Raw genomic sequence first — 25586 nt, forward strand, 5'->3', positions numbered from 1 at the left:
TGTCTGAGGAGGAACCAGGGAAATGGTGTCAGGACAGTGGAGACAGAGCGCTCGGCAGTATCACCACCAACCAAGCAACCAACCGCAACCAAGCAACGAAGCATTCGCGTTTACTACAACAAGCGGTTGTAATTTGTTTTATTGCCTCCTCCTTGAAACCAAGCGAGAACGATTTATTTTACTTCCAACTCGCAAACCACGGTAACGACGATAAAGATGGCGCGGGAACGACAAATATAGGACCGGCAGCCTTTCTTAAGGGAACGACGTATGAAATGACATTTTCCCCGCCACTACCTCTTCGCAGTAAAAGGAAGAACAGCAAGACGACATCCAGGGAGACGAGCGCCCGTTTATAGCGAACGTTTCCTTCTTCTTTGCTTTTACATTTTTTTCTTTTTTCTCGCCTTTATTGCGAGGGCGAAAAGCGTAGCGAAACTTTAATCCATCATTTACGATCAATTAGATTACTCCCTCGCAAATGAGTGCGCCATAATGGGCACCCTTACTATGCGAATGTGTGTAGCTGCAGTCGATCGCTGTAAGTCGTTTTTTATTCCGAAGTGCCAAGGTACATGGGCGCGCTCGATCAATTCCCTGCAATTACTCTCCGCTATAGGGTTCCGACGTTCTTCGGAAAGCACTAAAAGGTACGGAACGTAGGAAGGGAGTAAAGCCGCTGGCTGAGCGATGACTATTTTTTGAAATCAAGTGCTGTATCCTATAGGGCTGTTGCAGTGAAGTTTGCACAGCGCCATTTCGGGCCCAAACGGCCGCGGATCCCAACAGTAAGGAGTTCCATCAGCGGGTTTTGCATGGTGTGTCAAACGGTATGGTGCCAAGGAAGCTACAAAACCTGTAGGAAATCAACAGAAAAAGCGGTGCTTCTTGAAAAGCGCGAACAACTCGAAACCGTGTACTTGGAAGTGCCACGTCGTCTGCTAAACTGGGGAGTGTTGCATGATTTGGGGCGCTGATGTTGCTGCTCACTCGCGCCACCTGGCCCAGAGCAACAGGCCCATACAGGGAGCAGAGTGGGAAGAAATCAAATAAACGAGACAACAATGAACGACAACTCTATTTTAATAATAGTATTGGGTAGAAGTGTATCATCGCTTCTTGTTGTTGTACTGTACTCCATTGGTCGCTGTAATTTGGGGAAGGCGTAATGATAAGCTTCATGGTGAGGACTGAGGACCCAAGTCCAGCGTCGAAAAAGGTGAGCAGTGCTCTAGGGCATGGCGCTGATTAGCGACCTGCAGCAATACGTCATTGGTTACGTAACGCCACCGCGCAAGGCATGCTGCTGGGCGCATCAGCTTTATAACCTCAATCTGCCTCTACTTTGCACTCGTCGACAAATAACTCGTCTCTGTTTGTTTCACAAGATTTATTTACATGATAATCACCTCAGAGAATCGTTAATCCAACGGGCTACATATATCTCAGCTCGTACCGATCACCCGCAGAAAGTGGGTATTCCTTGATGCTCAACGAGGTAATTTCACGATTCATTTCTTCCTCGTACATCGTTGGAGTGGAACCGCCTTCCCGGTACCATCACCTCTATTACCGACGTCAAGCTGTTGAAGTTTAAGTGTTGCTTATGCCCACCTGAGGGTTCTTTAACGTGCGATGAAAGCTCACCACACGGCACCCCGTATTTAACGTCCTTCGCGGAAGACTGCGTGTCTAAGCAACTTGTACCCTGTCTCCAAGTTGCTGGCGTCCTCGGCCGGGTTCGAACCCGTCATCTCGGAATCAGAAAGCGAACTTGCTACTGACTGAGCCACCGCATTCTATACATGTTGTACACTTGTGCTGTCATTTTTTGCTCTCTAATAGACTCAAACCCTTTATTTTTTTCACATATACGTATCTGTGCAATTTTTTCAGTAAGTGCAATTTTGTTCACGTCGGCCTAATTTGGAAATATTTTTGTATGCTGCTTATATTAACATCTTTTTACGAATTGTTAACCCACTCCCCTCTGTATCGCCTCACGGCCCTGAGGGCAAATAAATAAATAAAGAGTTCCTGCAGGACTCAGCAGCCTGGAGTTAGTGGAGCATATACCAGGACCACGGCCTGTCATGAACACACTCCTCTGACATGACTCATCCCCTGAACAATGTGTGCTTGCCGTTGTAGATACCCACACCATTATTAGACGCGGCCTTTTCCCGAACTGACTCTCCTTCGTAGTCTTTCCTCATCTGGGGTTCCCCCGGTGTCAGGCAGTGTCCAGTCTGAGGGTCTTACTAAATTAACTTAGTACCAACTGAATCCCGTTAAGGGCTCGAGAATGTCTCTTCTTCTATCCGGACCATTACGCCCTTCTGGCTTAGGGAGCATTCTCCGACGTGATTCTTAGATTGGAATGGCCCCATTTCCTTCGAAGTCTACTCTTGCTGCGTCCGTTGTGTCATTAATCATTAACAGCGTGGCGTATTGGGCGCTCGCGTGTGGCACGAAAAATGGCGTCTTCGTTTATGTTGTCGCGGGTCTGGGGGGTTCGATATTTTACGCTTGGTCGGGTGGCGCTGATGTCGTCGAGCGTAGGGATACATCCACCCAACGACGAGATGGGTAGTCTGCCAATGGACTTATCGGTGTTTAAATCTCTTTGTTTGTGGTTCTTCGTATAGTGTATTTAGCCTCAGTGAATGTACGAGAACCATGCAGCTGCCATACAAACTTGGTCGGTATCCGGCGATTTTCAATGATAAGAGCAGTTCGTAGAAACTGATTCAATGCGTATCTGTGAACATCCATTATTTATCTCATTGTGCAGTACAATAGTCCTTGCGTCGTATAGCGTAACATGCGTGTTCGTGGACAGTTTAGACGCGACAGCGATAGGTGTCTGTAGGCCATTACACCGAAATAGTGACGATAACCCGACCTGCATTTATTATTATTATTATTTTATTTTTTGTTCTGTGGGAAGTGAATGGATAACGCGGCATGTCCTGCAAATTGCGTCTGATTACGTTATCATGGACACATCAAGTAGCGGTGCCATGTAGAATAGTCTTGTACCGACAGTGCATTAATATGAAACTGTAATCTAAAGGCGGTATATCCGTGGTAGAAGTAATGAAATCAACCAATCTTGATGATTATTTGCTCGTTACAGTTTATTCTTTTGTGGGGTGTAACTTAGGCACCCCTTCTTATTTCGTTTTCTATTATTTAAGAGTGTATGCCGAATGCGGTGTCGCAGCAGTCTGTTCTCAGACATCGAGAGATGTCTTCTACAGTTTTATTCCGTGCTTACTGCAAAGTAATTACTGCAACTGGCCTTCTCGGAAAGCGGTGAAGCTGTATTGGATATATCAGTACAGCACGTAGAAAGCAAGGAAATCTCGTTTTCCCTCCAATACATAAGGATATCCAGTCCTCTAGAATTGGACGCACTACGAGCTTACGCGAAGTAATTCCTGCTTTAGTACCGGCGATTGGTATACCGTTGGCGGAGAATTGAGAAGCTTATCGGCTTTCACAATGTTTTTTTATGCCTGTATTCCTTCGATTTCGTATACTTTTTTGATTACCTCGGCCAGTGTCTCACTGACTATCGACTCCTATTCAGCGTATTGCAAGCGTGAATAACTTCCAGCCTCTTAGCAAAGCTACAGTCACGACAGTACATGCTGCTGCGAAATTTGGAAATATGCGCACTTGATGTATTTACGAAGTATTTAAGGAAATAAAGACTCAAAAACAGTATTTAAGTATACAGTTATTTATATTTTAAATACGATGTATTTAAATACTGCCCATCCCTGACTGCTTGCAACATACTTGTCTGAAATCTTCATTCGAAGTACAGCAACCTGTATTGGCGTGGACGTCCCTGAAGGAGCCAGAAACAACCTTGCAACACCTTGACATTTCAGACAGGACATATCGCGGGCTGTCCATTTCAGACAAATATGTCACAAGCATGTTACAAGCGGTACGTACGTCCGATGGAAATCCGCACGAGCCGAACAGGCGTTTGCGCCACGCGCGTCACAACTCATCAGCTGAACTTGCTGCGCAGTCGAGCCGCGCGGCAGTCATTGCGGCGACATCATCGTATCTCCCTCGGTAATCGCCGTTATCTTTCGGTCCACGTCCTTTCAAAGTAACATCTCGCAGCCGTCTGACAGGTCCCAGTAATTTACTATGGAGGCTCTTTGTACACAGAGTGCTCGAGGAAGAAGAATTCCACCGCGAGGAACACTTATTGCTCTCGACGTGCGCATGATTTCAAACGGCGTATTTATAGATACACTTACGGAGGAAACATGTTACACTAGCACAGTGACCGATCGATTGGGTGCTCGGAAAAGAATAATACGAGATCGGCATGTATGGTGGGACACCAGGAAGTCTGGAGGGGGAGAAGAAAAATGAAGTATAGAGGTTGTTAATTTCCTCGATCGTCTGCTGGGGTAAATAAAGCGAAAGTGTACGTGCGCAGCCCAGAATGTCTATAGTTAATAGTTGATATGTATAGTTATCCCGGCTGAGGACGGTAGCAATGCGGGAGAGGTAAACATGTGTCGGAGATAATCTACTTCTATTTTTTTTTAACTCCGTGTTAGCGCCGCGAAGCAACGGTGGCTATGAGCGGCGTACAGACGTGGACAGATGGAGAGAGTACAGCAGGAAGGAGTGGGGGACAGGGGGGGGTTAGTATGCGTCCTGGGCAGACTTCAGGGGATCTGTGCCGACATTCGTCTGGAAAGTCTTCGGAAAACCCAGGGAAAACCTCAGACAGCACAGCCGGTGACAGGATTCGAACCCGTGTCACCTCCCAGTCCCGGCGTGGAAGGCGATCATCCTATAACCACTATGCTACGGGAGGTGGTCTAATTATTATTATTGTCTATATATTTTCTCCGTTTCTTCTCCCAGCTCTCCATCAAAATATTTCGGTGAACATAACGATTTGATGGATCGATCGAATAATTGTGAACAACGGCATCGTCGAATGTCCCATTCAACGGGGCTTGTCTGCTAAGTAATAGGCTTCTGATACGCCTCGATGCATATAGCCTAATATATCAGCAGAATTCAGTTCGTGAATTACGAAAAAGCGTCGTCTCGTGAAATGTAGTGTTTATATCGCGGCGGTTCGTATGCTTATTCCTCAAAATTTCATATGTTATAAGATTTAAACTTTTTTTAAATATCCTTATTGAAATTTGGGATTCTGAGTGCATAAAAAAAAAGTTCCAATCTCCTAAATTTTTTGGGATTTCTTCATCTGTGATACGCGGGAAAAGGGTTCACTGCTTCCTTGTCCATTCATGCCGCGCGCGAGTTCATCCTTGTTACGATACTCGTTAGGGGATGTATTACTACAGCTGAAAAGATTGCGATGAGACTTCCGATACGAACGTAGGATTCAATGGAGCTTTCCCTTTCTGTCTCGGATATATGCACTTCGCCGAGGACGCCGTGACTACATAAATCCTGAACGTTTGCCCTTTAGAGCGCGTTAGGTCTTCCGCGAAGAGCCATTCTTGACCTTCCCTTCTTCATTTCTAGGCAATAGTGATACGTCTGTTAATTGGAATGTCTGCGCACTTTTCTTTTAATGCATTTCCTTGAAGATACTGTTTATGTACTGTCGGAGACACGGTTAGCTAAAATCACCTGCGTACTTCGCCGTCTCATATTAGCCCGGTTGAGAGTGTTGTGCCTTTATTGTATTTGAAGGTGGACCATGGTGCTGCACGTGTTTATTACTCGAAAGAAATAGTCTTGCAACACCTGGATACTTGAGATGAGATAAACCACGGACTGCGGATTTTAGACAACCGTGTCCTTACAGTACTTCTGCGCTGAACACAGAAAAATATGGAATTTGTTTTCACGGTTCCGTCGGTGTGTTTTCTCCTTTCTCGCTCTAACCACGCGTGAATGTATTCCCAACACGCATTCATCCGTGCATAGTCAATAGGACCGGGGTTGCCAGGTCAAAACCCTGAAAAGTCTCCAACGCGCCACGAGAAAGTAACGAAAAGCATAGCCTTGTTGTATGTAGCCAATTTTGCAGCTAGTGGTGTGCACACAGGTACCATGTATTGAATGGAGGACGTTTTAACTATAGTGCCAAAATGCCAGCACACAAACAAAGCAGTCTGAAGGACATCGTACCGACTGAGAGAAGGCTGATCGTGCTGAAGCTGAAGGGTGGGCTGATCGTGATCGTGCTGATCCAGATGATCCAGGAAAGTACGCACTGTGCGTACTTCGGTATAATGTGGTGCACGATCAAAAGTATCCGGATTTAGGTGCACGGGAAGTCTCAAATGTATAGTGCGAAGAAGTAGCCAGAAAATAGTCGCCATTGCCCAAATTTCGGCGCCACAACAGTTGGAAATAGTAGCCAATTCTGGCAACCCCGAATAAGACCATTCAGGAGTGTAGGGAGTTTTCACCTACGTCATAATTTGACGTGGCAGTGACGTGGCATGCTCGTAAGCCCCTCCCACTGATGGTCAGTTTTCGTGCTGGCGGCATTGAAAGATGACAAACTGCGCTATTTTTCAATGCGACAACCATAGTTTTCATAAAAGAAAATGTTAGAACGACGATGACGAAGTGTCTTCGGGATAAAAGAAAGGTACGGACGCGACCGGATTTGAAAACACCATTCAAGGCTTCGTTTTTGAGCATATTCTAGATAATCTCGGCAGCAGCGCCGAAAAAGTGATTACTACCATGGCGACCAAACTGGTTCGTTTGACGTCATGTGAAAACACCCCATATACGAAAGCTGGAAGAGCAGCAGCACAATGCAATGACGTCTAGCTTTAGTTCGCGTTACGACACGGCCATCGTCGCTGTCCGAGTCGTCCTTCAAAAGAATCACACCAAGTGTGTCCCAAAGCGTCGGTCACATTATAGCAGAGTCAGTGGTTCTATTCTAAATTTATGACTTGACGAAGCCGAACTCCTCTCATGTTCTTCATCAGCAACGCAGGCCAAAAGATGGATTATGTAGGACTCGCGTTTCCTCATCTTTTTTGCCGTGCTGCTTACTTTGATTCGATTTATTTTTGAAAATTTACAATTTCCGCAGACTTACGCCGCTTTTGTGTAGCTGCTTTGGAGATTTAGTGTGCTTAGCGAAACTCATTCTCGCCTAGAGGGAAAATGTTGGTAGTGTTGCTCGTTTGTTAACTGTGTCGGATCACACTATATAGTGTTCGGAGCTTCGCCCCGCTTCTAAATTAAAGCTTCGTTAAAATTGTGCTTCGCCGAGATGAGTTGCGACAGTGGAGGTTATTAGTGAGCGTGCCCGGGAGAAAGCTGGACAGTTGTTAAGCAGTTTGTACCTCGCAAAATATATTGTTCCAGTGGTGTGTCTACTTGACGAGGAAGCAACGTCAGCCGTGTAAATATCTCGTCCTATATCGCACACGTTTGTGGTGTTTCACACCATATACAAAATATATTTATACACAATGGCGTTTTGTACAATATTCCTCTAAATTGTGTATTGTGGAGGGCATATTCTACAACAAAAGTACGCCTTTCAGAGGGTGTATTTGATGCCAGACTCTGTTTCAGATGGATGTTTTGCAAGTACCTTTACAAACACTGTTATTACACCTTTCACTTGAGCCCGATGACACCTAATGCAACGCAGCCCACTGCATGAATGCTTGTGTCAGTAAACAGTTGAAAGCTTCACTGCGTGTACTTCGTTGTACTTGAGCTCTCAGGAATAAAAAGGGTGTTTACAAAGAGGGCATAGAAAAGGGCGTTTATACGAAAACACCGTTTTACACGCCATGTAAGATAAACACAGTCTAACCCCCAGTAATGGCAGTGGAAGGTTTCTGCTGTGTTGGCACAGCGCTGGGAGAGTAGGTGTTTATTTACAAACACAAAAATAAGTTTTAGAAAGCAAAAAAAAAAGGTACTCAGGCCACTTCTTTCTCGACGCGCGTTGCGGATTTGGGGGGGGGGGGAGGGGGGGCGGTAACCTAAGTGGCTTTCTGCTGCTTTCTGGCCGCCGGATGACATGTAATCTCGTGTATAATGACGGAATAAACATAAACATACGCTGCGTAACACACATTCACGACTTCCACTGTCTCGACGCATGCATTGCAACCTCAAGCGAAGTGCCCAAATGGGAGGCGAGGATACCGCGCATGCGCACTGTACGCGCGAGGAGGTCACGGGAGCGCGGGGAACGCAAGGTAGCTCCTGCGTTTCCCTTATCTCCCTCGGGGGTGCGGTGCGAGCGGCGATCATTCATTGGAAGAACGGAACGTTACAGCACAATCATTAGAGAGTTTTAGCTGACTGTTAACGAGTCCCCGCTCCGCTCAGCCGTTGAGCGAGCACGCAACTGCGCATGCGCGCGACATTTGGCCCTAATACCCCTGTCACACGGGCATTTCGATCCTTCTCGAATCCGATTTGCATCGAACTTCCCGAGCACGCTCGAGTTTTGACGCTGCTACACGGCCAGCTATGTCAGTCGAAGTTATGACAGTTCACCGGGGTCGAGGATGCAAATGGCGGCCGTCGAGCCGTCTTGAAATTCTCAATCCTGTTATGGGAACTGTCTTGAGTCAAGCAGGATCAAAGTTCGATCCTGCTTGGAAGCGGCCGTGTAGCACCATTCGACCTGCATTGGGTTCAAGCAGGTTCGGTCGAGCAGGATCGAAAATGCCCGTGTGACAGGGGTATTAGCTGGTGAGCGGAGCGAGACGCGAGACGGTCTGCACTACCGGGTGTCAAGATGGCTGCCGCCAGTGGTGACTGGTGAGCACCTACCGCTGCCCTCGTCATCTTTTGCTGCTGCTGAGGGCGATGCGTCTCAGCAGCGGCTCCGGAAGCGTTTTCGGATCGACGAGGGTCTTGTAGGGCACTTCAAAAGTTCACAAGTGAACCCGGGACAGACAGCTTCTGTTTACATGAAGCTTGCACCAAAGTCGACCCAGTCTTGGCTATTGGAAAGCCGACGGTTCAAATATTCAGGTTTATTATGAAAGCAACAGTCACGGAATTTATTTTTATTGTTTTCAAATATAATGAAAACTGTAATAATAAACAGTACCGCTTTGCTTTCACTGGAAAAAGCTTAGCTAATCAGTTGCATTACTTCCCGTGTACGAAGAGAGAGAGCGCCGTTAGCGGTGCGAAACGGAAAACGGAATGATCGCCCTGCTAAAACCAATGTTCTTACCCGCGCTCCGCTCGCGTTCAGCGGATTACCGTAAGCGGAGCGGAACGTCAAAACGGTCAGCTAAAACTCCCTATTTTATGTGAACGGGGACTACGAGAGCGGCTCTCCTCAAGCCCCCAAACAAACAAACGTGAGCCTATTCCGCGATGAAAAACACGTAAACGCAAGCTTTAGACGCAAGCGTAAAACGCAGCAATGCGAACCAGCCTCAACGTGCACCGTATAAGCGACTATCGTTCCTCAACACGGTCAACCAATATAGTGGCATCACTAATCAACCTGTCGTGGACTCCCGAATGCCTTCAGATCAGGACACCAGCATCACAGTTGTCGAAGAAGGCATTCGATCGGTGGTTAATTGTAGCTTGCACGAAGACCGGTTCTCCAAGGGAACGCTATACTTTTAAGTTACAAGCTCTTCGCGTTTCAAGATAATTCGCGTAATGACTTCGAGGAACGCGCGAGCCCAGTTTAAGCAACGTATTAATGCGGAGCGGCGTATGCTTCCACTCCACAAGTATACGTATGGGGTGTGGTTCATGCGGCCAATTGGATCATGCGCTAGCTGTTCAAATGCAAAATGGCATGCTTTAAAACCGTAGAGCGCGTCGCTTTTTTTTGTACAATGTTTCTCCGCTGTAATAAAACGTGACAGCACTGTCGGCGGTGGTTCTCCATTCGACGACGTATCGATCACAACGTGTCGTGGTGTATTCAGGTGCGAACGGACATACTCTCTGTGTCGTGCACATCAAAATGGCACCTCGTACAAAATTCTGCCACACGGGCACGACAATACGGCATTAAGTGCTGAATGGTTTCGGTCTTAAAGTCATTCGTGCTGTGCCACGCGGAGATATTTGATGACGTTTATCTGAATGACAGTTTCTGCTTCATGAAATCGCCACAACTCATTCGCCGATGAAATGCCTACTCTCGCTCCCATTGTCTGCGCAAAGTAGCAATTTCATTCTTCCATAGACGACCCTCTGTGTAGAAACATGTGATGTCACGAGAAGACTGATTCGAGGTTATATTTTGCTGTGGTGGGCACGAAGTGGGAAGAAAGTGTCTGCTGATAAGGCTGATAGGTGCACACCAGCATGCTTTGCGCGGCGGCGGCGATACGTAGTCGATGACGTAATCTGAGGTTTTTAAAAACTACACGAGTATTCCTTGATGAAGCTGGAGTTTGAAATTTTCACCGATGAAATCAAAAGAACGCATGACAGCGCCCGCCAAAGGGGCGGCATCAACATCATCCCAAGCAGCACAACGTACTGAAAGTCGAGTGCAATAGGGGTGGACGATATGTGTCTTATCAATGTTCTTTAGTTTCACGAGCCTGTTCAAGGCCTTCCACCTACCCGTCCACCCCTATTGCACCCGACTTTCAGTACATTGTGCTGTTGGGGATGGCGTTCAATGTAGACTCAAGTGTGGCACGACCTTCGTGGATAATGTCATTTGGGACCTTAATGGCATTACAAGATAATGTCATTTGTTCTGCCCGTGTAGCACAGGTTGTGGCACGTACGGTTGAGCGACTATGGGTTCGCACGTCCCTGTAGGCCCGCTTCACCGCGCAACAGCAGTTCTGCGTACGTTACAGCCGTAGTTTAAAATTGCAACAGCTTTGGTCGTATGTAGACGGGCGTATGTCTCCACTCCAGTACAATTCTAGATCACAGATCAAATCTATACCCATAAAACGAGATGTAGCGGGTACATGTAAAAATGATTATAGGTTGGTCACAAAAAATTAGCATGCTGGCAATTGGAGCAAGTACGAAAATGAAAGCATGTGTGTGCGCAGGGGTGTGTATTCTAAGCGAATGTAGCATCTTTAGGGATATTCTACCGCAGTTTTGTCCAGTAAAATACAAGGTAGATTTTTACAGACGAACTCCAAACCTAAGACCGTGATGAAGTCTCTGGGCGGCTCTAACCGTAATTTTACTCACGTAATTTTATTACCACTGTGATCTTACTCACCATACACGTGATTTCCCAACGAGGACGGGGCACTGACCTCTTCCACCTTCGAATATCCCTTGTATCACCCCATTAATCACCGACATGTAATGTAATTCATCCATCGTCAGGACCAGCTAGCGCCCATTTGCATCCGCCTCGATGTGCCTGATACATCGCCGAGTGCTAGTCAGACATGGCTGTGGTTTTATTCATTCACTTCCTTTGTTTCATCCCTTCTTCCTCCTCATCCGGCCTTTCCCTTTTTTCCGTGCTTGGGGGATGGCATTGATTGGAAGAGATCGAAAGGCGTGGCTCGCAAAGGCTGGATAAAATGAACGAGAACCCCACATCATTGTTTATCCGCAACTTTTGTGTGTGCGTGTGGTGACTGTGGTCTGTCCCTTGTCCTTTTATTTGTTTTATCTTTTCTCAGAGAGGGAATTCACTCCGTACAGAATGGGGGAATCTGGGCGTAGGACGTTGGATGTCGACATGTGGGTGTTTCCGATGAACGCAAATGGAGTGAAGTTTGGAAATTGCTTCTAACCGGGACGGAGCATTGTGTGTTGCAGATAATAGATTGGGTGAACGCACTTGCGATCTATACGTTCAACGTGTGAGCGCTTCACGCCGTAACATTAATTTTCCCCGAAGTCTCGAGTTACAACCGTTCAGGGTTGCCTCTCGTCTGCGATCTGTGAAGCACTACCGCAGTTTGCTTCCCGACGTGAACTGGACAGAGTTGGCAATCGACTCTTGCAGCTTGTATAGATGGATGTGGAGGACTATAGTGACTTTCGTGGGTGTGACATTACTTCGGTACTCGCGCGATTGAGCAAATTTGCGCGAAAGTATTCGGGCCAATTGAAACACTGAAATGTGAACGTTAAACGACGTGGATACTTGCGACGTTTGTACTTGCTTTGTACATTGCATGTATTTTTTTTTTTTTTTTTTTTAGTGTTCTTCGCATTTCGTTTGAGTAGTCTTATAGACCCCTGCTTTTGAATTGTGTGTTTCTGTTACTTGCTTCTCTAATGCGTTCTTCTGTTTTATTGTTTGTTTAAAGCGTTTCTCTAATTGAACTGTTTCTTTTATGTTGCAGGTGAGTTTGGCTATTACCCTTCATTTCATGCTCTCATGCCCTGTCTGCATGAAAGGAAGTAAGTTTACTTTTATCATAAGTGTTTTTCTTCTCCTTTTTTTCACGGACACAAGTGTAGTCAATCGGTTGGAACATGGCCATAAATATGGGCTCTTTTGTGAATTACTGCCTTTATCAATTGTTGGATAGAACCGATAGAACGCTTTAGGTTGCCTCATAAACGTAAGATAAGGCAAACAGATGATCGCGGACATTATGCGACACGAATTCGCACTGAAGCAGGTAAATTGTGATTCTTTTTGTCATTTGATAACATTTCGTTTTGCTGAATAAGAGAGGAGCAATGTATTTACTCACAGTTAGGCCGAAGACTCGCATCATTAATAAATGCATCGGAGACAGTTGCCCGGGAATGTCACGTAGCCATAGCGCACAGGCGGTGTCTTGAATTGTTTATTGCAGCGTGGGCTTCACTTCCAAGCGATCGTATCCAAGCTGGGTGAGGGACCGCTGTGCATCGTATTACCAACCCAAAGGAGTGCTGTCCTTAACACTGGTGCAGTGCACGATATATCTCGTCGAGATAAATATTGAATTTGCAACAGGCTTTCTGCGATGCACGGGCATTACCAGAAATGCAGCTGCTCTGTGCTGTACCGCATCAATATCCAATAGTGGCGTAATAGAACGATAAGTAGATGCGAGTGTGAGGCACCTGCACAGGTGCCGAATTTTGTTCGTTAAAAAAAAAGAAAAGAAAAGCTTATCGCTCATGCTATTTGGAGTAGCTTGTGTTCTGCTGGAGACGACTGTACACTATAGCAGAGATACGGGTATTCCGAGAATGTTCTCGTCGTTTTTGTACATCATCCTGTTTCTCAACGAAGTGCAAATTAGATGACTGAGCGAAAAAAAAAAAGATTTGTCCTGCGAGGTATGGCGTATGAACACCTGACGGACTAGATAGAAGTTTCATTCTTTCCGTAAAGGCGAGGGTAAGGTATAGGGAAGGAATTACGGATCATGATAGATTGAATCCTATACCTGCACATAGAATTATTATACTCTCGCAATAACCATTTTAATCATGGGAATCGAATGTACAAGTCTGAGAAGCATGACTATAGGACTGTAAAGTCACGTAAATTATTTTATCAGTCGACCAAAGTTCTTCAGAATATATTTAATACAGTGTGATGCACATACATCAAAATAAGGGAATCGTTAAAAGGACAAATACAAATAATACAATACAGAATGCCATCAAAGTCATGCATATGTAGGCTACGTCCAGCCTAAGTATACAAGTGGGCTGTAGCGGGGGAGTTGGTACATATTCATCATGGATGTATGCAGCACAGATACGACCAGCGGCATGGTGGTAGCCAAGGTCGTGCTGAAGACTGGGAGGTGGTGGGTTCGAATCCTACCACCGGCTGTGCTGTCTGAGATTTTCCCTGGCTTTTCCGAAGACTTTCCAGAAGAACGTCGGTACAGCTCCCCCTGAAGTCGGCCCAGGACGCATACTAAACCCCCCCTGTCCCCCACTCCTTCCTGATGTCCTCTCTCCATCTGTCCAAATCTGTACGCCGCTCATAGCCACAGTTGCTTCGCGGCGCTAACACAGAATCAAAAAAGAAGAAGAAGAAAAAAAAAAGCAGAGAGACGAAGATAGAATTGTCAGAACATAAAGAAGACAGTACGGCTGCAGACTAAGTATACAGTTTGGTAAACGTTGACGAGCACGATGGTTTCTCCTTCCGTCCTCCTTTTCACGTTGTCTACGTTGCCAGCAAACATGCGTTTACCGGCCTTCGGGTCCTTTTCCTGTGCGCGAACATACAGGAAACTGTCAAGCCAGTATATGCACGCGTGCAAATTCTCTATCTTTATGATCATAGTCGCACGCTAATGATTGGTCTTTCTATGGACGACGCCAAGAATACACGACTACTAATGGAAGAGCTATTTATATCCACACAAGTCATACGGATGGCCGTCTGTATTTCGGCTCCACTTTCGGTGCTTGTGTATCTCTGAATGTGCATTGTGGGCATGGATGGGTGTGGGAACTAAGATACAGCAAAAATGCGTTTGAATTTTTGATTATGGATTTTGTGTAAGCGTGTATTGAACTCTGGAACGACGTATTCTATATATACGTTAAGGAACAGATGTTTGATTTTTTTTTATACACGTGTACACGTTTTTTTTTCTTCTTCCTTGGAAGATGGAAACATTACCTTGAAGAAATGCATGATGTCAGTTAATATTTTTAGAAGCTTCGAGCTGTTTCTTAAATTACATTTCAGATTAGAAATGGCGTCAGCTCCTCTTTACGGTGCGTACGATGTACATACTTTAGTTTTATACATATTACTCGGTGTCGACCGACAGAGCATACGCTGAATAAGAGAAGGCGGCTCAGCGCTAGTCTATGCGCGGTGTCACATGCTATTTCGTGCGGTGTTGGTGTTGGTGAGAGGGCTCGCCGTTGTTGGCCTCGGCTATATCGTGCAATTATACCTCGGCATAGAAGACGGCCATTGAAACAAACAGTTTTGAGAGGGGACATCTTGCTTGTGTGCGGCCAACAAAAGCACAAACCGTAGAGGATGAAAAGTTCCTTACCTATATGGCTCGAGCCATCCGATTTTCCTCCTCGCACGAACACAGCGTCGAACAGTAGCCAGCTTTCGCTACCTCAATACCTTCGTCAGGAAACAGAAACAGATAAATAGTGGCTGCGAAAGCAAGCAATACGCCACAAAACACCGGGGAGAGAGAAGAGCGCATCCACCGCGCACGCGCGGAGAATATAGCGCTCGCGGCAGACGCCGGCATTTCGCGCTGTGTAGTCCGTGCGCGAGATGCGAGAGGCATGTGGTGCGCGCGTCCGCTTTCCGCAGGAAGCTCCGCAAAAAGTCACAATATAGGCGATCTGATCGTCCGTTTCGCCTATTTATGACCAGCGTGAACTTACCTGCCACCGGATACCCATCCTATTGTGAGGACGTCGCTGATGGCTAACGATGCAGGCCGTTTTACACGCTGTCAAGGGCAACAAGAGCGCTTCGGATGGAGATCGGAAGATGACAGTATGATCTTCAGGTGCGGTAGCGCTGATCTGTAGATAACGAACCATCGCTATACAGAAGCTTCGTTTGTGTCTGACGGTACAGGTGAGAAGATGTCTTTCGTGAATACCTATTGGCATGGGACGGTCAGCATGACAGCATGTCGTTTGAGCTGCACAGCCGATATCTAATCGACGTGTCGTGCTTGAAGCCACGAGGAGAAGAATGTTCAGTCATACAGAGTGAGCAACGTTAATCTTTTCGGCAGGAACCGCAGGAACGCGAGCAACTCCTTTGTGGCAAGCACTCAATCCAATCGTTGTGTCAAAGGAACGCGCCTGAACAAGTACTCTGGAAACCAAAGGCTTTTAAGACGTCTAAATATGTGCCAGCGCTTTCAGCTGTGATTGACATTTCTCTAGTCATTGTGTTTCGATAAGACGAATGTTGCTTCAAGTGCAGCCATGCGTCAAGTCCTCCAGATCAGATCTCCAACCATTCAGTCGTCACTGACTTCCATCGAGGCACATGCAGACGTCCTCGGAATGGCTAGGCTACACCAGTGATTTCCGAAGAGCGCCTTCGAGGATTGGATTTACTCGGACGTGCGACCGACGCGAAGGAGGCCTCAAGCGATATTTTGACATTGTGCAGTGAAATTACCGCCGACGTTGCCATAGAAACGCATCATTCGCAGACATAGCCATTCGTATTCCATCCCAGGGGGTCCTCCCCCACTTCCTGCATTGTCTTCGGCCGTCGCCTTGAACTATAAAGACGCCCTCATATTCCACCCGCTCCCTAATCTAAAAAGCACTCACTGTCTTCGCCGAGAACTCGAGCGGGGGAATTTGAGGGGGGAAGTACATCCCCACCCTGCATCTGCGTTCACTGGGGTATCATCGATCCGAAGGGAAGCATTTCTGCAGGAGTCATTTGAACCCCGCTGTGGGGACGCAGTCCCGCGTGCACCTACCCTTGAACGGTGGACGAGCATGGAGGCTTTCCGACGAAGACACCATTCGGTGCGTGAAGCCCTGGCCAAGAAAGGCTCGGCACCGAAGAGGAGATTTTCCGTCTGGTGAGCGCAATGCATTTATAGAGCATGCACTTTTAAAACGGAAGTTCACCGCATAGCACGCTCCTATAGCCAGTCGTTATGTCGAATGGCATCGCTCTCTTACCTGATTTGTTGAAATCGGGAGGCGTACGCCTTTTTGTGACTCTTACGCAGTTATTGCAATTGTCACGAAAAGGCGTACGCCCCGTACTTTCCACGAAGCAGGTATGATAGCGGTATCATTCTGGGCAATGGTTGGCCCTCAGCGTGCTGTGCGGTGAGTTTCTGTTTTAAGACACTTTGCACTCCCCGATGGACTCACGCACCCTCTACGCATCTCCACCCTTCATCCTCCATCCGTCCTTTTTTTTTTTTTTTTTGCTCTAGTTGTGTGCTATAGTGGCGATCCCGAGTGTAGAATCGGAACGATGCAAGCATTTTATGTGTGCTGCTTGGTGGTATAACATTCCCCGGAGCCTGGGCCGGCGAGACAAGCACAAGGACGGACACAAACGGACGAGGCTCAACCCAGCAAATGAGTTTAAGATACGTACAAAAAAAAAAAAAAAAGCATGGGGAGGGAAAGAACGGTTTTCTCTTGTTTCTCTCTTGTTTTTTATGGTTTTACCTGCTCTATAAAAGCTCATGTGTCCGTCCCTGTGCATATATCTCCCCAGATCCATGCAGGGAAATGCCACCCACAACTACAGCAATGCATTCTTTCGTGATTATGAGTCATATGAGCTCAGGTTTCTATATACTACGACTCCTACAGATATCTGAATTATACGGAAGGACTGTTGTGATTCTATTATGACATTTTAATTTGCAAAGACAATGGAACCCACGAACATATCCTTTGTGTGACGAAGGTCAAGGGTATGTATGTTGAACCGCAGAGTGCTGCGCTTTCTTCGAGGGTAAAGATTTCTCCGGAAAAGGCTATTCACTCGTATGTATCAAACATTCTTGCTCGCAGAGAGAAATTAATCTGAAAGTGAGCAAAGTAAAGATTTACCCACTTAATTCTCATATCGCTTCTATATTCTGACATCATGTAATAATCGCACGGAGTGGGGTAGGATACCGTACCTCCAGCGCTGAAACGCGCTCTCCTTGTCATCATCATGTTTTTGTTGCTTTCATTGTTGTGTAATGACGTCGATTCTGTGCCACGCACACAGATATACTCTAAATTCACCACCAAGCATTGAAGTCGACATTATTGCCGACAGTAATGTACTCGTCTATCGTGGGCAATATCAGCACGACAGAGAAGCACCCCTTCCACTAATATGAACCCCGTGGGGTTGTTCGTTGTCTGCGAGACAGAGAGGACGCATCTGTTGCCTTTTTTATATATATATTATATACTTTGATGGTTTGCCGACGAAGACGCTTCGAGCTGCGCATTCAGGGCGTGCACGAAATCTGAGCACGGAGATCCGGCAGATGATAGTGTGGAGGAGGCCCCGCGTTAATAGGATGCGTGCACACAGCCGCCGTCTTCGGTGACAGGCTGCACAAGGATGGCAGATCCACGTCCTCAACCCCCGGTAGGATTGCTTGCTTGATGCTGGTTCTCTTCTGTTACCGAAATCATGTGTTCGTCGCTAATAGGACAGCATTGTTTTGCGGCGAGAAAATCTGAAATGTCGGGAGAGCAATCTTGAGAGAGCAGTCAGAGATAGCCACCAAAATGTTGGCGCTCTCGATCGGAAGTCAATAATTCTCTCAAGAGCCATCCCAACAACAACAACAACAACAAATAAATCGTGACTATGACATCGGGTGGTTCACCGCTGGAGAGAAGTACACTGCATCATTAGAGCCATCCCGTAAGCTGTAGATCAGTGCAAAACGAATAGTTTGTCGACCAGGTCAACGTGATTGGATTGGATTGGATACGAAAGAAAAATATGGAGAACCCAATCAGGACTGGCTACTCCAAAGCGCATTTGTGAGTGGAACAGTAGAGCCAGAAAAAAAGAGAAAAACAAACAAACAGGAGGTAGAGTGGGTGAAGCAGAAGAAGACATAAAGGAAAAAGAGGGAAAGGAAAGGGAGAGACGTTAGGCACCGAGAAACACTCACTGGTTCATAATGTAAGAGACCGCGCGAACACAGAGTGTCACAGAAGTTATCACAGAGTGACAACTTCTGTGACACTCTGTGACACATGAAACATATCCCATGACATTAACAGAGGTGAAGAGGAAAAATGGCTTCTGAACTAAACCCTACAAGTTGGAAGCGTGTAAGTGTTCTCTCAGAACCCGTATTTCGAACATCTTCAGCGTGTGGTTTATAACGCGCTGCGAACGGGGGTCATTACGTCGGTCCATTACAACAGCGGCATGTATCGCACGCAGGTCACGGAACGCATGTGGAGGTCGTATAAATATGGAGCCAGCGTCGCGGAAATACCCTCACGTAGCATGCGCACAATATTGCGAATAACGATGCCAGGACTACTTCGTGACGAACTATGACACATGCAGAACAAGCCAGTGTCAGAATAGGAAAATTGCCGCTTATTCGTTATATCCGCATTCTTTATAACCGTCCGCGTTTTTTGTTCAGTTCCGATCGTATATATATCACATGAAGGTACACTAACAGAACACTCTTTCTACACCTACCGTGGCGTTAGAGGACGTTGCGCTCCGGCTTCAGTGCTCCATAACAAATTGAGCACACATTTAAATAGCCGTTATGTACGTTGAGCGTGAAAGTTTTCGATGTGGCAACAGTGTCGCCGGAAGCAGTTTGCTCCCGTTTCGTCATTTCGAACTTTAGAATGGCCTTAGTGTGAACAATAATCGGGCGTGGCAGCTTCAGTGCGAGGAGGAAACAAGTGACTGAAAACGGCCATTATGTACCCTACTTCGCTGTATCCACTTCTACATTTAGCATGCATGCAGAAATCACAACGCGTTTATGGACCTTTGAAGTGATTTCTTACCATCTCACAAACACGACTTCCTCAACTTAGGTCGTTCACTCATTCAGTCGAAAGAATACGACGTTCTGACACACCTATATATCGACGTAGTATTTTACTCATCTCTACTTGGGCCTTCTATCGCGTTCTTCTTCTTCTTCTTTTTTTTTTTTTTGTGCGTATGTACAACTAACCATTTCGCTTGCGTACACTCTAAAAACAGAACTTCACCGCGTACCACGCCGAGAACCAACCTTCTTTCGCAATGATATCTTCTCTTTCCTGGTTTGTTGAAAATCGGAGGCCGCCTTTTTCTGGCAGTTTTAATGCACTGTAAACCCTCATTATAACGAAGCTAACGAGACCTGGGGAAAATTCGATATAAGCGGCAATTCGATAGAAGTGGGAGTGGCACAAAAGGCTCGAAAGCGCACGGAAATATCGCGGGAGCCTTCAAAATTCAGGCAGACGTATTCAGATGAACAAACAGACCTTGGTGGGGAGGCAGAGAGAGAGGAAGACATCAGCTAGTTTTGCTGAACGGGCTTTCGCCGTGTGGCCTTTCGAAGTTCGCTCTAAGCGGAGATGGATGGCAGGACACTTCGACTAATCAGGTTCGAAACGCATGCATTTCGTGCGGGACAGCGTGAGACTTCGATTAAAGCGATGATTCGAAAAAAGCGATTTCGTTATACAATGAGGGGTTACTTACGCCCCGCTCTCTCCTCAAATCAGAAGCGATGACTGTATGATTCGATGCCATGGTTGGTGCAGTACACACACACACACACTCTCTCTCTCTCTCTCTGGCTGTACACTGCCCTAGTGCACATTGGCCAATTGCAGAATGACGAATTTTTTAAGTATTGCTGCAAATACTTGCTAGCCGTGTGTGTTTGAAGCAAACCAAACTATAGTACCACACGCGCTCAATCTCGAGCCCAAATGTGTTGTCTTGCGGTCTGCATCCCAGATCCTACCGAGACAGAACCATTCATTCATCTACCGGAAGATCTGAGATCTATTGCTTCCATTGAGTAACATCAGCTTATTTCCTCCTGGTCGTTTCCTACACAAACGGAGAAAGTCTCGGATATGAGAAGGATTAAGCCAGTTATGCAGTCCCTTCTTCCTAGAAGTCTGTGGTACGGACATCAAGCACGTGGCTAAACGGAAATAGGCTCGATCGCTTCCCAGGAGGAAACTTCCGGTGTGAGAAACGTATAGCATCGCAATCATCGCTTCTTCTTCTTCCATGAGGCTGATTGTCGTATTTCCCGTTATGAAATAGGTGACCATTTGCTATACACATTCAAGGTGTGAAATATGGATGAATTGTTCAGGACTGCAGTATGGCAGCACAACTGTACACACTATATATTTCTGTATCAAATACATTCTATTCACTGCACTGTAAACACAACGTTAATGTCTCTGTACAATTGTGATGACATGAACTTGCTTTTTGCATTATTTGCATGATCTCTGAGGTCGGGCGATTACTGAACCTGTCCTCCTTATGAATTGTCATGATCGCGAACTCAGACTTTTTCGTGGGTACTTACGTTCCAGCACCACCACAAAGTGACCATTGCATCCTTTTCTGCTGTTTAGTAAAATAACTTGCGTAATGCTAGGGAGATATTAAAACACTGAGAAAGAAACTGTTCATGTAATTGCACATGAGTACGTTTTTCGTAGCATCAGTGAGTGTGCACCAATTTGAAGTTAAAACGCTATGAACACAGCATGTCGCATGCAATAAGAAAAGAAAGAGAAAGAACTGTAGGAAAGAAGGAAGGGGGTTAGAAAGAATAGCAGAACCAAAAGAAAGAAATAGCGAGGCATCTGTAAAAAAAGAGAGAGAGAGAGAGAGAAAGAAAGACAGAAAAGGCGAGAAATCAGCCTTCGACGTATCGTACAGTTATTCTCGGATTTATAGTCCGGCTGATTACTGCTACTCAACGCCGAAACATATTACCACATTATTGGAAGCGTCCGAGAAAGTGGACATCAAGATTTTTTCATTGACTTTTTCTTTGCTTGAACGAAAATTGTTATTTTACTTCGGGATCAAACTTTTTTGGGGTTGAACAATCGAAAGAGAGCGATGGACGTCTTGATTCGATTGTCGCAATTTGGCTTCATGCTACCTGTTTTGGAGGGTTCTCATGAATGACTCCAGTACAACCAATTTGGCTTTACAAGTGCAGCTAGTAACATAGAAGGAGAGGATATATTTATGGGAACAGGAATGGGGGGAAAAAAGGAAGAAATGTCAGCCAAACGGTATGTCGGCTTGCTATTCCGCAGGAAAACAAAAATAAAATAATTAGGAAATAAAAGCCTATAGCCTAAGGTATGAAGGGAATTTCCTCAGGAGGACAGCCGCCATGTTAGTATACAGTGATGTCACATCTGGCGTGGCGAGTATTGTGTCACTGCCAAATATGCGCATGTTGTTTAAATCTCTGATTATTCTGAGGAGGTGTGGTGTGTCTTGTACGGGTAGGAAAAATCATCCCCGGAGAAAACGTCCCCGGAGAAAATGTCCTCCGGAAAAAATGTCGCCTGGAGAAATCGTCCCCGCAAGAAAAGTATCAAGAAAGATAAAGTAGTTTTCGTCAAACGGCGCATGCCCAGCTGTGGGTAGACCCCCTCAACCGCATGGTGAACTGTCGAAAACAAGCCTAAACTAACCTAACCTCTGAAAACTAACCTAGGAACCCGTTCTAACCTAGGTTCCATCGGGGACGATTTCACCGGAGACGTTTTTTCCGGGGGGCATTTTCTCCGGGGACGTTTTCTCTGGGGACGATTTCTCCGGATCCCGTCTTGTGCATGGTATGGCAATGTTGCCACAGCTGCCAACACAACGGCAACACTGCCATCCCATGTACAAGACACACCACACCTCCTCAGAATAATCAGAGACCTTAACAACATGCGTACATTTGGCAGTGCCACATATTCGCCACGCTATAGATATCATATCACTGTATACTAACATGGCGGCTGTCGTCCTGAGGCAATTCCCTTCATACTTCCTTACCGGTTCACAGGATTTCTACCCGTCTATGCCTAATGTTTGTATAGGGCATTTACATGAACGTCGCCTTTGTGAACGGGCTATACCACTTATCAGTTCCCGATACACTTCGAGCTCTTACATAATATCCGCTTGCATGAAGGTGTACAACGATGTAGCTTTGTTTCGTCCATTGTATATTTTCACTGCGGACGATAGACGATAGCGACTATCGCAGTATAACTATCATGTTTGGCAACACATGACGAAGGTCAACGGTACGGTTATCACGTGCTTGCATACACCGCGCGTAGTCCGCGCAATCTATGTTGCACATCTATGTGCACAATGTTGTCGCACATCCTATGTGTGCAAGGTGTTATCGAGCCCCTCGCTCTGCTTCATGTTTTACTTTTCAGGCTGATTCACACTACTGCGTTTAAGGTTGCTCTTGCGTAATCATTACAACGGAACATCTTTCAGGATAGAACGAAGGTACACGTAAGACGCTGTACGCAGCCGTAAACGCAGTAATGTGAATCAGCCTGGTTCGCCATCCATCGCGTTTCGTTTCGCTCGCAACAGTTCCGGGAGTTACATGCGTACGGGGGAGGAGCAATGAGCTAGCTTTGCAGCACAATTCAATTCAAATAACTGACGTCTTAACTCTATTTTGTTTTGCCTATCGGTGACACAATAACAACAGCAACAACGAATGCATGTAGTGACAATAGGTGAGGTAATTTACCACTTCTATACACCAGGGCATACTGGAGATAATAAACGATGGGCTGTATGCGTGAAGAATGAGGCTATATATTCAAATCCGTGGTATGACATAACAACACATGCCCATGTTCCGTGAACGTCATTCCTGAGGTTACGTACGTCACGTAACTTTGTAAGTGTCTCAAAAATCGTCAAATGTCACTTTTTGGGCATATCAATGTAAGTGAATGTAAAGGCCAAATTATAGGCCATGTCGATGTACGAGAGCCGTGTAATTACCCTTTTAGTGCATTTGTACGCTGTCTCTTATACGAACGCAAAGCCGATAGCGTATACGAGACACTAAAGCTCACTATTGGGCCTATCGCTACGGCGATTGGTTCGCCACTTTGCAAAGGACCCACAGTGGACGCACGCGGCACTGCTCGTTAACGCCGATAAGATTAGCATGATCAATTGCCTTTCGTCCGGTCGATAACAAGGACTTCTCGTAGAGAGAGTGGAAGGTGCTCGCTGTAACGGTTCCGAAAATACGATAAGCCAGTCGCACTCATCGAACGCCGTTTCGTCGAAAATGGACGTTTCATCGAACGTTGTTTCATCGAATCTGTGGCTGCCGCTTTTTCTTGCGGCAACGTGTGAAATATGTAAAAGGGTCTCCAGACCTAACCTTGGTGCTCTCCTGACCTAACCTTGGTCAGGCGTCGATGAAACGGCGTTCGACGAAAAGGCGTTCAATGAAATGGGCGGACGCCAAGCGGCTGACATCACATTGCTCAACATCAATTGCATTGACATCACATTGCTGAACTGGGATTCGACAGCTTCCTCGATCGTATATCGTTCTTGTTGACTGCGTCCGAGCTACCAAAAAGCTCCCTAATAATCGGTCGGCCCTGAGCAAGAGCTCAAAACAACTTTGAAACTTTTGAGAACTATGAGGAAGAGACAAAGAGAAAGAAGATAACTTTAGAACTAAAACAACTTTCAGTCCTCACAGCACGTTACCGCAGGTGAATTCTTCCGAAGTAGATCATATCCGTGCAAGTGCACTTCCGAAAAAGCAGGTGGTTTCCGCCACCCGTCTTCCCCACCACCGAAATAATGATTGATTAAAAAGGAAAATCAAATGCGCCATTTCTTTTTCTTTTTCTTTTTTTTTTTTTTTTTTGAGAGGCACGCGTTACTCCACTGAGGCAGCAGTTTGAGCTCTACATTCCTTGCCCTTTACAACACTTGGTCATGCGCGTCAGGAGTACCTAATCCCGAGACGTGTGCGGTCGAGAGTCGGATATAAGAAGAGCCACTATGTCCCCATGCTGCAAGCTACTCCGCAGAAGCACTTCATTCTTTGCACGTATACCGTAAAAAAGCCCCAAAGTCTTCCCGCGACTTCCTACTTTTGAGTTTGGCGTGAAACAGAAAAGGATGCGGTCATTGAACTGAATCTCTGGTCTTTGATGCCCTCGGTATATTCTGCTCTCGAAATCGAGCATGGGGTGTTGAATTTTGAGCTAACGTTTAAAGCTCGAGAGAAACCAGAGCCGTTCTGGGCGAAACGTTTTTAGAATTCCGCCCTCGTATATAAGAGCTTTTTTTTTTTAAATGTTCGTAGTATACGTACGTACCAAGCATTCTGATTAACTATACAGTTGTACGCAGGGACCAGCTCCCGTGGCGTAGTGGTCAGGATGATCGCTTTCCATGCCGAGACTGAGAGGTGACACGGGTTCGAATCCTGTCACCGACTGTGCTGTCTGAGGTTTTCCCTGGGTTTTCTGAGACTTTCCAGACGAATGTCGGCACAGTTCCCCCTGAAGTCGGCCCAGGACGCATACTAACCCCCTGTCCCCCACTCCTCTCTGCTGTCCTCTCTAAATCTGTCCACGTCTGTACGCCGCTCTTAGCCACACTTGCTTCGCGGCGCCAATACGGAATTTATTTTTAAAAAAATTATACGAAGGTGAAAAAATTGGTACTATATGCAAAGGGTGCATTGGAAAGCGTCGTGTATAGTATTAGCCGCTACTTAAAAGTTCTCGTTATTGGAAATGCGTCATTATGAAGAACAATAAAAAAAGTGCGATTTCATCTTGTAGGTAGGTAGGTAGGAACACAGAATTCCTCAGTGCTACGTACCCATCCGAAATGTCTCTATACGTGCTTACGTCCCTGATTATGAAAGATGGTGATGGTGATGTGATAAAGAGAGAGAGAAAAAAATGCGGATCACGAAAGATGTACCCATGTGACTGAACTGTCTGATAGCTGTCAAAACAGTCGCGTGATGCTGTAATTTATGCACGGTCTTTGCAGAGTTTGCCATACACATGTATGAAACATTTTTAATGCTTGTCCCCCTTCGTACATTTTTTCCCTTGCTGCTTTTAAATACTTATCTGTCCTACCCGTCGGGTTCTTGTCTGATCCACGTTCTGAAAATACACGGTGAGGGGAT

General features: G+C 46.0%; 1 protein-coding gene and 1 long non-coding RNA gene across 10 annotated transcripts in view; one reads left to right on the plus strand and one right to left on the minus strand.

Annotated features, from left to right (window-relative positions):
- Positions 1 to 25586, plus strand: part of LOC135368501 (rap guanine nucleotide exchange factor 2-like) — a 167132-nt gene that overhangs the window by 51209 nt on the left and 90337 nt on the right. Inside the window, exon 1 of one of the 9 annotated variants that reach the window (XM_064601842.1) lies at positions 16200 to 16448. The exons of the other annotated variants lie outside the window; for them this stretch is intronic. Coding sequence (XP_064457912.1) covers positions 16363 to 16448 — 86 coding nt within the window. The 5' untranslated portion in view covers positions 16200 to 16362. Of the gene's footprint in view, positions 1 to 16199; positions 16449 to 25586 lie in introns of those variants that run through there. 9 annotated transcript variants of the gene reach the window in all.
- LOC135367842 (uncharacterized) lies at positions 1066 to 4118 on the minus strand. The gene is made up of 2 exons (XR_010414545.1): positions 3808 to 4118; positions 1066 to 1256 (listed from the first exon to the last, which is right to left on the minus strand). It is a non-coding gene; the product is annotated as an uncharacterized LOC135367842 (long non-coding RNA).

This window comes from Ornithodoros turicata, chromosome 9, assembly GCF_037126465.1.
Source record: "Ornithodoros turicata isolate Travis chromosome 9, ASM3712646v1, whole genome shotgun sequence".
Taxonomy (NCBI): Eukaryota; Metazoa; Arthropoda; class Arachnida; order Ixodida; family Argasidae; genus Ornithodoros; species Ornithodoros turicata.